This window comes from Phaseolus vulgaris, chromosome 8, assembly GCF_051622355.1.
Source record: "Phaseolus vulgaris cultivar YP4 chromosome 8, ASM5162235v1, whole genome shotgun sequence".
NCBI classification, from domain to species: Eukaryota; Viridiplantae; Streptophyta; class Magnoliopsida; order Fabales; family Fabaceae; genus Phaseolus; species Phaseolus vulgaris.
Genome location: NC_143505.1, coordinates 13,954,066 through 13,970,680, shown reverse-complemented (window position 1 = coordinate 13,970,680; position 16,615 = coordinate 13,954,066). Strand labels below are relative to the sequence as shown.

At 33.4% G+C, this 16,615-nt stretch overlaps 1 protein-coding gene across 1 annotated transcript; it reads right to left on the bottom strand.

Annotated features, from left to right (window-relative positions):
* Positions 1-12,438: 12,438 nt before the first annotated feature.
* Positions 12,439-13,799, bottom strand: LOC137826842 (Pathogenesis-related thaumatin superfamily protein). Its single transcript, XM_068632988.2, has 2 exons — positions 13,572-13,799; positions 12,439-13,343 (listed from the first exon to the last, which is right to left on the bottom strand). Exons 1-2 carry the CDS (start codon positions 13,630-13,632, stop codon positions 12,667-12,669), a joined length of 738 nt encoding a protein of 245 aa, XP_068489089.1. The 5' UTR covers positions 13,633-13,799; the 3' UTR covers positions 12,439-12,666.
* Positions 13,800-16,615: the final 2,816 nt, after the last annotated feature.

The window sequence follows — 16,615 nt, the reverse complement described above, 5'->3', positions numbered from 1 at the left end:
TGTTGGCAAAAGGATGTCGGCGGGTCGAGTCGACCGCCACGGTCGTCCGGGCGGACCTGATCAGGCACGACTCGTCATCCATCTCGGTCTCTCGGGGAAGGGGTCGGCCTCTCGTCCCCTCGACCACGTTTGGGTTGGGGGGAGAGGTGTAGGACTTGCCGACAACGTTCGTCGGTATGATAGAAGGTTCTCCTTCCCCCAGCTGCTTTTTCATCTCTTCGTTCTCCCTACGGAGAATTTGCAGCTCCTGCTTGTTTTTCTGAGCAGTCTCTTTGGTTCTCCTCCGCATCTCGGCCATCTCTCTCTAGAGAAACAGTAGCAACATCGTTTGGTCGGCTTCGGTCATTCTCTCCATGCTTCTGGTTGAGACCATCTACTTTTTTCCTTCAGCTAGTTTCCCTCAGCCCCACGATGGACGTCAATTGTTCCTACTAGGGAGATGGGACCTAGAGAACTATAGAAGTCTTCTTCTCCTTCCTTTGGTCGGTCAGGGTGTTGGGTGATGAACTGGGATTCTTCTCATCCTCCTGCTTCTCCTTCGGGGCTCGGTCTCGAGTGAATACCGGATGGTGGGAGTACCTGCGAAGGCACTCCGACAATCAAGTCAGTAAAGCGGGTGATGGTGTTCTGGTAGGTGAACAGTAATAAATGTCGTACCTTTCTCCTTGGGATGCGTGCTATTTATATTATTCTAATAGGCCTACCTTGTTGGGCCCGTTTATCGGAGTGGATCCTGCTTAGGGTTGTATTACCTAATTCTTAATGACGGATTAACTTCACTGACCTTGGTTTGAGCCTTAACGGTAATATAGGTCGGCCATCGGCCAGGATTCCATGGTCCCGGTCGTCCTGGCCAAGTCTCCGAGGTCTCGGCCAGGTTTCCCTGGTCTCGATCGAGTAGATCGTCGACCTTGTCCTCTCGACCAAGTCTCTTAGGTCTCGGTCGGGGTTCCCTGGTCTCGGTCAAGTAGATCAGGTCTCGGGCGGCCAGGTGGGTCTCGGTCAGGGAAACCAGGGGTCGATCTCGCTCATATCGGTACAATTCTTTACCATTTCTTGAACATTATCTAATGATATGGAGCAAAGGAGGGTGATTCCTCCACTTCCGTTGCTAAATCTTCATCTACATCGAGACTCATCTTTCTTCTGTTATGACTGTTACCGTGTTTCTAAAGTATACTTGCTTTTATAAGCAAAGTGATTATTTGTGGGGATTAGATATTTTCAACGTGTGTTTGGTGGAGATTAGTTTATTATAAACTTTTCTTTGGTAATTGAGTTTATTTTTTTCCTAATGGATATTTATTTACTTCTAAAGCAACGCCCTTTTATCCATTGGTGGGATTAGCTAAGTTGGAAATCGTAAAAAGTTCAAACAATTTGTTTGATTCCAACATGTTTCAGTTTGACCAACTCTTTTGTCTCATTGTTTTCCTATTTCTTTACTAGATACTACCTACAAATGATCATATTTATCACTCTTTCTATTTTTTCTACTTTTCTCTTTCTTTCACTCCAATTCATCCTATAACAAAGGATATGGATACAAGGCCTCTAAAAGGAAGTTAATATTAATTTTGTCTTTTCTAATTCTTAGATGTTTCATTTTGTATTTATGTAAAGTCTTTAATTTGTCTTTTCTTATTCTAGTCTTTATTGGCTTTATTTTTACATTATGTCTATTTAACTATACCTAGAATGATTGTATTGCTTGTATATTAAGACTTCTTTTTTTATCTAAGTAAGGAAAAAAATAGAATAAATATTCCTTCTCATATCCTTTGCCTTCATTTTTTTCTCCTTTGTTTTCATCTTAGTTCTTTAATTATAATATGGTATCAGAGTTCTGGTTGCTACATTTATTCATGGGTGAAGTTGTTGATCCCTCACAATTTATATTCTCCTTACCATGTTAGTTCAAAGACAAAAGTGCAGTCTCAACAAATTGGTTTTACTCTTGAGTAGTATCAAACATTGTTAGCTCTCTTACAACCGTCAAAGTCCAGTGACAATATTTCTAATCAAGTCTCTATTATTCCTTGTTTCAAAATTCTGAATCAGATTAGTCTGTCCGAATGAGTATCAGATTAAAAAAACCACCTAAGTATCTAAAGGACTATCATTGTAATCTTAATGTTTTCAATACATCTTCAAGAGTTAAATATCCTTTGAATTCTGTTTTTTCTTATTACAATTTATCACCTTCTTATACATCTTTTGTTATGTCTCTTTCTTCACATGTTGAGCCAGACACTTATTCTGAAGTTGTGAAACAAGACTGTTGGAGAAAAACTATACAATATGAGATATCGGCTTTGGAGTCAAATCAAACATCGAATATTGCTCTTCTTCCTAGAGAAAAAAGCAGTCATAGGTTGCAAATGGATACTCAAAATAAAATATAAAGCTAATGGGACAGTTGAAAGGTATAAAGCAAGACTAGTAGCAAAGTGATACACATAGACAAAAGGCAATGACTATCTTAATACTTTCTCTCCAGTAGCAAAGATGACCACCATAAGGTTGCTTCTTTCTCTAACTTCTATCTATAATTGGGAATTGAAACAAATAAACATAAACAATGCATTTTTACATGGAGATTTGAAAGAAGATGTATGCATGGTTGCTCCTCCTGGATTGACTTCTATTCAATCAGGAAAAGTTTGTAAATTAAAAAAGGTTTTATATGGCCTTCAGCAAGGCAGCAGAGAGTGATTTGCCAAATTGTCATCCTTTTTCCTTTTATGGGATATACTCAATTTATGAATGATCATTCACTATTCATTAATTCTTCTGAAGGATCTTTTATAGCATTATTGGTGTATGTGGATGATATAATATTGACAGGAAATGATAAAGAGGAGATTGAGTGAATCAAACAAGCCTTGAATCGAACATTCAAGATTAAGGATCTTGGGAATTTAAGATATTTTCTTGGTCTTGAAATAGCAAGAAGTAAGAAAGGGATAATGATGAATCAAAGGAAATATGCACCAGAATTGTTAACAGATGCAAGTCTTTTACCCTGTAAACCTGCACCTACTCCAATTGAAAATCATACAAAATTATCTTCTATTGGAAGTGTTACTATCACAGATGTTCAAGCCTATAGAAAATTGATTGGAAGGCTTATGTATCTCACTAGTACCTGACTAGACATAACATTTTTTGTGCAATAACTTTCTCAATTTCTTGTTAAGCCTGCAATTGCTCACTATAATGCAACAATTAGAATTTTCAAATATATTAAAGGAGCTCTAAGTCTTGGTTTATTTTTCTCTTCCAACACTTCTACTCATTTAAAAGCCTTTTGTGATAGTGATTGGGGCACCTGTAGTGATTCAAGACAATCAATGATTGATTTTAGTGTGTATCTTGGGAATTCCCTCATATCTTAGAAACCAAAGAAGCAAGGAAAAATATAAAAGAGTTCTTATGAAGTTGAATACAGAGCAATGACCACTGTTACATGTGAAATTCAATGACAAACTTATGTTCTTCAAGATTTCAAAGTTCCTTTTGAGCAACCATCTCTTTTATATTGTGATAATGACTCAACAAGATACATTGCATCAAATCCAATGTTTCATGAGCGTAGAAAACACATTGAAATAGATTGTTACATTATTAGGGAAAAATTAAAGAAGGGTCTTGTATATTTTCTTCTCATTTCTGCCACATAGCAACTAACTGACATTTATACCAAAGCTTTAAGCCTTCAATCTTTCAAGAGTATTTGTTCCAAGCTGGGTCTCATCAATATTTGCTCCACAGCTTGCGGGGGGCTAACAAAGGATATGGATACCAGGCTTCTAGAAGGAAGCTAATATTAATTGTTTTTTCTAATTCTTAGTTGTTTCTTTTTGTACTTATGTCTAGTCTTTAATTTGTCTTTTCTTATTCTAGATTCTAGCATTTATTGGATTTTATTTTACATTATGTCCCTTTAAGTAGACACTAGAACACGCGTACTGCTTGTATATATTCAGACTTTTTGCTTTGATCTAAGTAAGGAAAAGAAAATAGAAGAAATATTCCTTCTCATATCCATTGCCTTCCTTTTTTCTCCTTTATTTTTGTCTTAGTTCTTTATTTATAATATGGTATCAGAGCTCTTCAGAGCTCTGGTTGCTACAATTATTCATGGGTAAATTTGTTGATCCCTTATAAAATTTATGTTCTCCTTACCATGTTAGTTCAAAGACAAAAATGCAGTCTCAACAAATTGGTTTTACTCTTTAGCAGTATCAAACATTGTTAGCTATCTTACAACAGTCCAAGTCCAGTGACAATATTTCTAATCAAGTCTCTATTATTCCTAGTTTCAAAATTCTAAATCAGATCAGCCTAACCGAATGAGTACCAAAATAAAAAACCACCTAAGTATCTAAAGGACTATCATTGTAATCTTAATGTTTTCAATACATCTTCAAGAGTTAAATATCCTTTGAATTATGTTTTTTCTTATAACAATTTATCAGCTTCTTATACATCTTTTGTTATGTCTCTTTCTGCACATGTTGAGCCAAACACTTATTCTGAAACTGTGAAACATGACTGTTGGAGAAAAGTTATACAATGTAGGATATTTGCTTTGGAGTCAAATCAAACATGGGATACTACTCTTCTTCCTAGAGAAAAAACATCCATAGGTTGCATATGGATACTCAAAATAAAATATAAGGCTAATGGGACAGTTGAAAGGTATAAAGAAAGGTTAGTAGCAAAGTGATACACACAAACAAAAGGCATTGACTATCTTCTTCTGGAAATGTTCCTATAGAAGATTGATTGGAAAGATTATGTATCTCATTAATACCCGACCTGACATAACATTTTTTGTGAAATAACTTTCTCAATTTCTTGCTAAGCTTGCAATTTCTCACTATAATGCAACAATTAGAATTCTCAGATATATTAAAGGAGCTTTGAGTCTTGTTTATTTTTCTCTTCCAACACTTCTGCTCATTTATAAGCCTTTTGTGATAGTGTTTGGGGTACCTATAGTGATTCAAGACAATCAATGAAGGATTTTAGTATGTATCTTGGGAATTATCTTATATCCTAGAAACCAAAGAAGTAAGGAACAATATAAAAGAGTTCTTGTGAAGCTGAATACAGGGCAATGACTACTGTTACACGTGAAATTTAATTGTTAACTTATCTTCTTCAAGATTTTAAAGTTCCTTTTGGGCAACCATCTCTTTTATATTGTGACAATGGCTCGGAAAAATATATTGCACAAAATCCAATGTTTCATGAGCGTACAAAACACACAGAAATAGATTGACACATTATTAGGGAAAATTGAAGAAGGTCTCATACATTTTTTTCCCATTTTTACCACAAAGCAATTGGCTAACATTTATACCAAAGCCTTAAATCCTAAATCTTTCAAGAGTATTTATTTCAAGCTGGGTCTCATCAATATATGTTCCACCACTTGCGAAGGGCTAACAAAGGCTATGGATACAAGGTTTATAGAAGGAAACTAATATTAATTTGGTCTTTTCTAATTTTTAATTGTTTCTTTTTGTACTTAATGTCTAGTCTTTAATTTGTCTTTTCTTATTCTAGTCTTTATTGGCTTTTATTTTACATTATGTCTTTTTAGCTAAACCCTAGAATGAGTGTACTGCTTTGATCTAAGTAAGAAAAAAAAAATAGAAAAAATATTTCTTCTCATATTCATTGTCTTCGTCTTTTGTTTTTATCTTAGTTCTTTATTTCTAATATCCTAAAATAGAATGGATGTGAAGAATTTGCCTTTGATTATACAAGAAAAAATTCAGAAAGGAATGGAATGGAATGGGAGGACAAAATCCCAACACTATCATGCGTAGGATTCAAAAATCATAAGGTTGCAACAGTTTCTAAAAACTAGCACTAGTGCAAAATAGAGTAGTTATGGACGCTGGTTTACAATTACGAAACATCTATTGAAAACGTGCAGACAATTTTAAAATTAACACGAACAAGCGTTATTTCAAGATAAAACTAAGAGTTTATTGATCTAAACGATCGTCTATAAGTTTGACATAGACACCAATCTTTTGGCCAAACGATGTCTATGTTTAAGTGACGAGAATCAAAGGATAAAAAATAAACACAAAAACTCACGCATTGGAAAACACGTTTCAACATCATTTTCTACGGCCATGAAAATATCTTAATAAATTTATTTTTTGAGAAAGGGGTCTCTAGTTTTCTAAATAAACTTAAAGACGGTTTCTTTTCGAAGTGGTAATGTCTTCTGTAGATTGAATGGTTATTCTTATATAAGAATATATGTTTATAAAGCTTTTATCTAGTATAAAAGACAAATCCTTAAAATAGGGATTGTATGTCAAGGGGATTTTTTTTTTAAAAAAAAATAATAAAAAAATAATATATATATATATATATATATTCATATATATAAATTAGGTAGATTTTTAATTTCTTTTTGTAAAAAATGTGAAGATTTTAAAGTTTTTTTTAACCTGTTTTATAATTAGAATTCTGTGATTTACGAAGGATTTATAATATTTGAAAGAATTTATTACAGGATTTCATATACTAAAACAAATTATAAATACTCTGATTTTTTTTTTCAGTGGAATATTTTATTTATTTACTATCTTTTTATGAAAGATTATATGAATTAAAGTGTATTTTTAGTGATAATATGCTACAATATGTCATTGTCCTTCGTTTGTTGTTGTCGTTTGTTGTTGTCGTTTGTTGTTGACGATGTGCAAGACAACTAGTGTTACATTATAGAACTTGTGTTATGGTCTTTCAAATCTTGCATTGTTCAATTATTACAAGTTCATAGTGCAAGTTGATGAAATATCTCTAACTGAAAAATATCATGGAAATTTGTTGACTACAATTGGTCAAGATAAAAACCACAACATATTTCTTTTGGCTTTTGTAATTGTTGAAGGAGAAACAAAAGAAGTCATGATATGGTGCTTTCAATTATTGCGTGCATATACATCACACTCCAACCAAATGTATGCGTGATAACTGACAAAAGAACAATTGTACTATCAACCTTACAATCTCCATAAGTTGGTTGGGAAGCAAATGGCCAACAATCAGTGTTTTGCATCCGTCATATAGCATTTTCAACAAGAAGTTCAAAAGTGTGGTGTTGAAGAGACAATTAATAAACATGAGTGCTTATATACAAATTGTCTAATTTGAATAATTTATGTAGTTTTATTTATCAAATTGTATCATGTTATGAAATGAAACTACTTACTATCCAAGCTAAGTTATTCGTTATGTGATCTGAATTTTGACAAGCATATTCCTAGATAGATCAAATACAACCAGAAAATAGACTAATTTAGAATACAAAATATTAGTAGTTAAAAAACCTTGGTAGTTGTTCTCGCCAAAATGAGGTCAGTCGGAATCCGCGTTGGCTCCAAGTGGTCTCCCTTCAAGCTCTAGTGATTAAGCCTCCAAGGAATGAGGGGGCTCCACTTGCCGAAAATACTCTGACACTCAAATCAGTAAGAGCATCAAATTTTGTGTATATGGTGAATATAGTGCTAAAATTCGAGTTGAGATACTCCATGTGAGTGGTCATCTATTTATAAGCCTTCATGGTCTTGGATATTTTACACTGGTTTCTCCAAGTTTTAATGCGGCATACTATAGTATATTTTCATAAAATCTGAATATCATGTATATAAATTGGAGTATTATGTAATATAATATGAGCATTTATGTAATATAATAAGGGATGTTGTGTAAGTAAGTCAAAGCATTTATGCAATATAATTAGGGACATTGTGCGGGTAAATCAGAGTATTCAAAGAGGTCGAGATATTGTGCACGTTAATTGTGGATTAATAAGATTGATTCTCATAATATATTTATCTAAATTAATATCATTGCACTAACATAATTATGTGGGGTTTATAATAAAGTCCCAAAAATCATGGTCAATTTTACTTGGGCTTTCTCATGATTTAGGCCAAAATGGAATACATCCGACTAGAGCTTGATCGGCATATGTCTGATCAAATCGGGGAGGGTACACAACCTCCCAACCTTGAGCAAAGCTAGCGAGGCGAAAAGGCTTGTCGAAAATATCTCCAAAAAGACTTGTACATGCTCTGAGAGCTTTTTGCATAGAAACAGGTGGCCTTTTTGCCAAAGTTGTTTATGGCAAAATTTGATCATTCAATACATCTATTTTGAAGAGTAATATACATTTTATGTGAGAAAGGTCAAGTTAAAATCAAACATGAGCTTTGATTGACACATGTGCGCGAGCATTTGTCAAAGTCATTTGCAGTTAAGCTCGATCACTTGTTGGATTTACCTTTAAAAAAGAATATATTTCTAAGCAATAAATGGCCTATCCTTTGGTGAGGGTGTGGGTTCGGTCAGGAAGCTCAGTTCTGAGCTGATTCTGAGTTGCTTTGAAATTATCGTGTGATTAATTGTGGACTCATTAAGTCCAATGTAGATTGTAGAGGCAACTGGTTTTGGTTCCAAGTTGCTTGTCAATCGTGGACTCTCGGGTTCGATGCAGATGTAGAGGCAACTGGTTTTTGTTCCGAGTTGCTTGTCGATCGTGGACTCTTGGGTCCGATGTCGAGGCAACTGGATTTTGTTTTGAGTTGCTTGCCAATCGCAGACTCCCAGGTTCGATGTAGAGGAAACTGGTTTTTGTTCCAAGTTACTTGTCGATCGCAGACTCCCGGATCTAATGTAGAGGCAACTGGTTTCGAGTTGTTTGTCGATCGCAAACTCCCGGGTTCGATGTAGAGGCAACTGGTTTTTGTTCTGAGTTGTTTGTCAATCGCGGACTCCCGGGTCCAATGTAGAGGCAATTAATTTTTGTTTCGAGTTTCTTGTCGGTCACGAACTCCCGAGTTCGATATAGAGGCAACTGGATTTTGTTCTGAGTTTCCTGTTAATCGCGGACTCCCGGGTTCGATGTAGAGGCAACTGGTTTTTGTTCCAAGTTGCTTGTCGATCGCGGACTCCTAGGTCCGATGTAGATGAAGAGGCAACTGGTTTTTGTTCTGAGTTACTTGTCGATCGTGGACTCCCAGGTCCGATGTATAGGGAATTTGTTTTTGTTCCATGTTGCTTGTCGATCGCGGACTCCCGGGTCAGATGTAGAGGCAACTGATTTTTGTTTCGAGTTGCTTGTGGGTCGCGGAAACCCAGGTTTGATGTATAGGCAACTGGTTTTTGTTCCAAGTTGTTTCTCGATCGCGGACTCTCGAGTCCAATGTAGAGGAAACTGGTTTTTATTTTGAGTTGCTTTTCGGTCGCAAACTCGCGGGTCCGATGTAGAGGCAACTTGTTTTTTATTCCGAGTTGCTTGTCGTTTGCAGACTCCCGAGTCTGATGTAGAGGCAACTGGTTTTGTTCCAAGTTGTTTGTCATTCGCGGACTCCCAATCCGATGTAGAGGCAACTAGATATAATCTGAGTTGTTTTTTATCGGACTTCCTTGGTTCAAGATGGAGACAACCAGATACGGTCTAAGTTATTTTTTATTGGACTTCTCGAGTCTGAGATGGAGACAACTAGATACGGTCTGAGTTGCTTTTTATCGAACTTCTCAGATTTGAGTATTATTCCAGCCTATTTCCAAAAATACATAACACAAATTCTGTACGAAAAATGCAATTTTATTGAAGACGACAATGTTAGAAATAATTGTTATACATACTAAAATTAATCATCTTTATAATTTTATGTGTAAGATGTAAAATATTTTAAGATGAGCGTTTAACAATCATAACAAATATTTATTTCTTTGAGAATTTTTCACATGAACGTGAAACAATATGATCTTTATATTTCGTTGTTCTATAAAATTAAAGTATCTTTTATTTTATTCACATAAAAAAATAATGATTTATTTTACAAAAATATCTAATTTTCTCCCTTTAATGTAGTTATCATATTAAAAATTGAAAATCATATATGCATTGAAATTGACCTTTTTAATATTTTTCCTTAATTATCTTTTACACATAGATTAAAATTTTGAAATAAAAAAAAATCAGATTACAAAACCATAATAAAACATTTGCATATTTATAGTATATTTAATTAAATTTCCACTCATTTAGATTTACTTTTTATTTCTCTATTTCACAACTAGTAGTTAAGGTTGTAATAAAAGTTATATCTTATTGAAAGTAAAATCAATATTAAAATAATATATTCTAAGTGAGTGGTAGTAGTAGGAACAGTTTTACCTGTCTCACGGTGGGCGTCAAATGTTCTTGCCAAGATGAGGTTGATCGGAATCCGGGTGGACTCCGAGTGGTCAGAGCTTCACCTGCAGAAAATACTTTGACGCTCAAGTTAATAAAAGCATCAAATTTTATGTATATGGTGAATATATTGTTAAAATTTGAGTTGAGATAGTCCCTGTGAGTGGTCATCTATTTATAAGCCTTCATGGACTTAATATTTTACATTGGTTTCTCCAGGTTTTAATGTGGCATACTATAGTATCTTTTTATAAAATATCATGTATATAAATCAGAGTATTCTGTAATATAATCAGAGCATTTATGTAATATAATAAGGGATATTGCATAAGTAAATAAGAGCATTTATGCAATATAATTAGGGACATTGTGCAGGTAATCTGAGTATTCAAAGAGGTTCGGATATTGTGCATCAATATCACCTTAATTGTGCATTAATAAAATTGATTCTCATAATATATTTATCTAAATTAATATCATTGCACTAACATAATTATGTGAGGTTTATAATAATAGTCCAAAAAATCATGGTCAATTTTACTTCGTCATGTGTGCTTTCTCATGATTTAGACCGAAATGGAATACATCCGACTAAGGCTTGATCGATATATGTTCGATCAAATCTGGGAGGGTACAGTAGCTAATTTAAATATTAATTTAGAAACTATTTTATAAATTTTTTGTTACTATTTAGTGATTTTCTTGTAGTGATTGTGGAGAGTTTAAAGTTCATCCCTTGTCTTTCCCTTATGTCATTGTTCTTTGTAACTATTGTCATTTGTAACTAATGACGTTTGTCAATCCAATTTAACGTCTCCACAATATTGACAAGGTTCATGAATTTCAATCTCATCCCGTGCAAAATGAGGATTACTAGTTTGTTTATATTGGACCAAATTTCATTCCTAACCCTCACATGTGATGTAAGAAATCTGGAAAACCAACAACTACATGTATCCATAACGAAAAATCAACTTATTAAAAACAAACAAATAAACAAAAATGTTATTACCGTCCAAATGTAATAGGACCAATTGCCTGTATCAACAATAAAATGTCGTCATTTGTAACATTTTTGTAAGAACCACCATTTAATGTTGTCACAATAGGAGCAATTTTCTTTTTTAAGAACCTCCATTTTTAATCTTTAATTTTGAAGAAAAATTAAATAAATAAATTTATTAAAAGTATATATATTAATATAAATTTATAATTAAAAAATTGATTTAATATAAGAGAAAATTCAAACCGAACGAAGTTGTGCAACGAGGCACAACTTTACTCAAGGTTGTAAATTTTTTTTTACCCATTCTAGTAATAAATCAGCAAAATTACACAATCTTAATGCAAAAATGGAAAAGGCTTCCTTAACACTAAAGCAAAATGTGAAATGTCATTCAATATTCTCTTTTCAATCCATTCTAAAATCTTCTCATGAAGGATAACAATTCTTGTTTTCCAACATGGAACAACCTAGGACATATCTAATACCAAATATACCCTAAAAGGAGATTGTGGTAAATGATGAAGATCTTCTTTTCCTTCTTTCCTAATTTTAAAAATCATCTAAAAGTCTTTGTAGATCAACGAGGGAATCCTCATTTTTACATATCTCTTATCGGAGAAGAATGTAAAGGGATAGTAACAGGGTGAAAGCCCAGCATAGATTGAGGCTAATGGAATAACCAACAGCAAAGTAATGATACCACATGACTCATGACAAAAGTTTTGCATCCAATAAAGAGGAGAAAATGTTGAATAAATTTCTTTCTCTTGCTTGAGACGTATCTTAAAAGATAAAATCGTGAGGACTAATTTTTGCACTCGTATCGAAGAGATATACTATTTTTTGGCGTATAAAATTGTACATGACCCAGCATGGCAAGATTCTTGGTGCACCAACCCTGCTAGAATTCTAATGAGCAAAAGCTTCTATGAATGAATTGAATTTTCATCTTTCTTAATGAAACTTTCATGGAAATAAAAAAATTGGAATTTTTGGTTGTTGTCCATAATTTTTACTGCAAATGATGCTACTCAGATTTTCTTTCCCCCTTATTTTGGGTCCAAGAAGTTGGTCACATGATTCCAATATTTGCTCCTTTTTAATGCAAGTAGAATGTGTAGTATACAGCTAATTATTCCCTAGTTAACTTCATTAATTAAACTTCATACATGGCAAAGTACCACCAACAGTAAGAGCAAAAATGTGAAATGTTGTTTATTATCAATCTACTCTTCTTTTCAACTATCTTAAGGACAAGAACAATGATTACTAAGACTCTAAAAAACAGATAACTATGGAAATTGAAGATTAAAAACAGAACTAAAATATCCAGAAAGCACTTCTTCACTGATAACTGATGATGATCTTTGCAATTCTACAACAGCAGCTTCAACTTCATTTGTCATCTGGAATCCCTTTACACTGGAGGAGGGCAGAAGGTGATAACATACCTTGGAGCCCTGCATCTGTTAAGGCTGCTAGAGTCATCATAGGCGTAACTATAAGCCTTAGGACATATAGCCTTAAAGAGATGAGCAAAAAGAGTAGGCTTGCAAGTTTTTGGGTCAGAATAATTCCCTGTGCAGCAATATTTTGCTGATTGCATAGCCAAGCATGCACTTTTACACCCCACAACTTTGCCATTTCTCTTCACCTCAAGTGCTGATGGACAGCAAATATTCAAATCCACCTCACAAGAAGCCACTCCACACCCAACTCCACCCCCAATGGGCTTCATGGAAACAGGCAAGTTGAATCCATCCACCAAACTCACATCATAGAAATGCAAAGGGGAGGAAGAGGATCCAAGGGTCATTTCCACCACTGTTGCAGGTGGCACCCCTCCTTGCCCTCTACAATGTAGCTTCCCATTGCAATCACCAGTGAGACAGTGCCCATGTCCATCATTGTCAAAGCTACAACCCTGCCTACCCCAAATTCTTCCTGACCACTTTTCTGGTACATCAAGTACAACTTCTTCACCACTTCCAAGATGCATCCCACCATCTTTTGGAGTTTGCTGCCCTGCACCTCCAAGTATCCCTGGCCACACACTTTCCCCACAGTTGTTCACTAGAATAAGTTGAGCACCATCTGCAACAAATACCAAAAGATAAATAATGCTCACAAAGATATATAACATTTCATGGACTACAGATTCTTACATATCAGAGCATTTTCTCACACATCATCACTAAACACGTATCATGTTAATCGTTATACAAGTGTAAACCATCAATTTCATCCTTTAAGCATAAAAAGGTTTCAGTTACAAATTGAAAAGGAAGCATAGAAGGAAAGAAGAGGAAATAGTGTTATTACCTGTGAGTATGATGTAGCAAAACGCAACCAGATAGAAGAGAAAGAAGGAAACTCTTGCCATTGTTTGAGCTCAATGAACAGCAACACGACTGAAGAGTTTATGCAACCTATATAGGCATGAGTGACAGTGGCTGTGAGGCTTCAAGGTTCCAAATATTTCGGTCTCAAGTATAGATCGTGCCAAGTGCTATCTTTTTATACAAAAACAAAACGGTTTTGCAACTTCCCACTGTCACCCTCGCTAAGCTTTTTTTGCCTTTATTTTCTCTAATTACTTTCTGCTTTCTCTTTCATAACAAAGGAGCATATATGCATTGCTTCCAGCTGCAGATTTCTTTTCTAGTAACTATTATATTAAAATGGTTTAAATAATAATATTGCTATTTAAATAGTGTAGAGTGATTTTTTTGGGGGATCATATTGGTACTAATTTGGCAACTTGCAGCATCTTTGGGGTGAAAAAAATAAAGCAAGAAACAAAAAATAAAAAAGAAAACCTACAACATGTGAGATGAAGTTATGAACTTTAGTTGCATTAGAGAATGTTTACATCTTAAACTTCAATGACATGCCATTCTTTTCCATGGGAGAATTATAGAAGTACAAGAATGTCTGTAGGATTTTTGCTTTATAACATCAGCATTATCTGCTTCTATCTTAAACTAGAAAAAGGGGTATGGCACAAAATCATTTTTTTTTTCAAAGTTGGTGCACACAGTAATTATGCCTTCTACTTTGTTCAATCTTGTTGCCTAAGATTTATTTTATTCTTAAAACATATTAAGTATAATTTAACATAATTTGGGTTGGATCCTGTGAAGCTTACACTAGCAAAATGTATAAATTGATGGGAAAAACGCACGTGAAAGCAACACACAATCACGAATTGATGGGCAACTATTAGGTTTTCATTATATCATGTTGCACACCAATTACAAGTACAATAATCTCTTTAAATAGAGATAAATAGAGATAATAAAGGGACACCATGATTAAGCTCACTCACTAAAACATGTTGTCTACTCAGCCCAACCCAATTGGTTCTGGCTTCATATCCAATCATCTCCCACTTGAAGTCAAGGAACAATGTACTGTGTACATGTGTGTTGTCAGCCCAACCCAAATAGTCTTGACTTCATACCCAACCTAAATAATGACTATTTATTTAATATAATTTTAAAGTCAATCGTTGTAATTTATTTTTTAAATTAACTTCATTTATGAATGTGACTATTTGAAATAGTCAGATTCTTAAATCATGCGCTTTGATTTAAAATTGCGGCTACTTAAATATTAATTGATAACTTCATATATGAGATTGCAGGATTTTGATAAAATTAATTTTTGTAAAAAATAAATGCAAAAAAATTATTCAATTAAAAAATTGCATAAAATTATTTTAATTTAACTTTTCATATGTTAATATAACATATATATATATATATATATATTATATTCCGTTATTAAATTTTGTAAGATTATTTTGTTATTAAATTATCAAATTTAAAAACTAATTTGATGTTAAATTATATTTGTTAAGATTAATTTATATTAGAGTGTAAAATTAAGAAACCAATTTATCATTAAAATATACATCAAAATTAGAAAGTTACACCTTTTATAAATATCATTTTTTCATATTTTATAAACTAAATTATTATCGATTTATTAGTTCAAGATTGAGAATGGTGATTTTTTATATTAAAATCTCGATTTTAAAAATATTTTTTTAATGTTTGGAGAACTAGGTAAAGAATTTGTAAAATATTCGGCTCTTGTACTTCTTATCATCATGCGGCTACAATTTCTTTTTCCTTTTAAGTAGATTAGCATCACATTGAAGCCTCTTTACTTGCAGCACCATCCATCATTGATAGATTTAATATAAGTTTCATAGTTTGAGTATGTTGAGGGTATTTTTGTGATATTAGTAGACATAGTGTTTCTTGTTACTTTGATCAAGTCTCCATCCACCGATACAATAAGGCTACAAAGACTTATTTATCATGTTGTTGCTCAACTCCACACAATTATAAGTCAAATAAATAACAAGAAAAGCCTTACTATTTTCTCTTGCATAAGAAAGTATGTTAGTAGAACACAAAAATAATAATAAAAGCACATTGGTCTTGACCACTTTTCTATTCAAGTTCTCAAATTATCCTATATATTTCTTCCTAAACCCCTAATTTCTATACCATCTTCCATTGCTTAAATATGATCATGTTCTTATGATTTCAAATCATGCAAATAATAACACCTATACTCCTTGTCAAATTTTATGATTTCAAATCATGCAAATAATAACTACCTACACTCCTTATCAAATTTTATTATGTTTATTATTCAGTTTCATTAGATTAAAATCTAAAAAATGTTCCCGTGAGTTATTATGATGTACTAATTGGATTTCAACCTATTTATCACGCACTCCATATAGAATATGCGACAATTTCATCTGCTCTTTAGAAGAATTTACAAAGACTATCCGGTAATCCTACTGCCTGCATACCAAATTATCCTTTGTTGGTACATTATCGTTCAAGAGTCTCCATGCCATATGTTTAACTGTTGGGGACGTATTTGTGTACCAAAGGATAGGGCAGTAGCTACAATTGTTTGCTACATAGTTTTGGTGCAAACAACTATATGAATGTTAATTTTACAGTCACTTCCCCTCCAAAGGAAATAAAAGAGGAAGCCATAATTATATTATGTAAATTTAAATTATCTCTTTTACTAATTTTCCCTGATTTAGTGGTCAATAAACTATTGTCACTCTTCAATACAAATGTTTTTTTTAAAGAACCTTTGGTTTCGTCAGTAAAGCCATGTGGGTTTTGTTATACCTCGAATTTTTATTTTTTAAAAAAATATGCATAAAACGTATGTTGGATAGAAGAATAACTGAATGGCTCATGTTCTACAAGTTTAATGAAATTTTGAGGTATTTGAAATATTTTGGAAGTTGTCTCTTGGGTTTCCAAAGAGTAAAAAATTAGGATTTCCTTATTTTTGAAAAACAAAATCTAGTGTTCTCATTA

Coding starts and splice junctions, on each gene's coding strand:
- LOC137826842 (XM_068632988.2), bottom strand. CDS start 13,632: ATGGCAAGAGTTTCCTTCTTTCTCTTCTATCTGGTTGCGTTTTGCTAC. Junction 13,344..13,571: donor TTGCTACATCATACTCACAG/GTAATAACACTA, acceptor TATTTGTTGCAG/ATGGTGCTCAACTTATTCTA.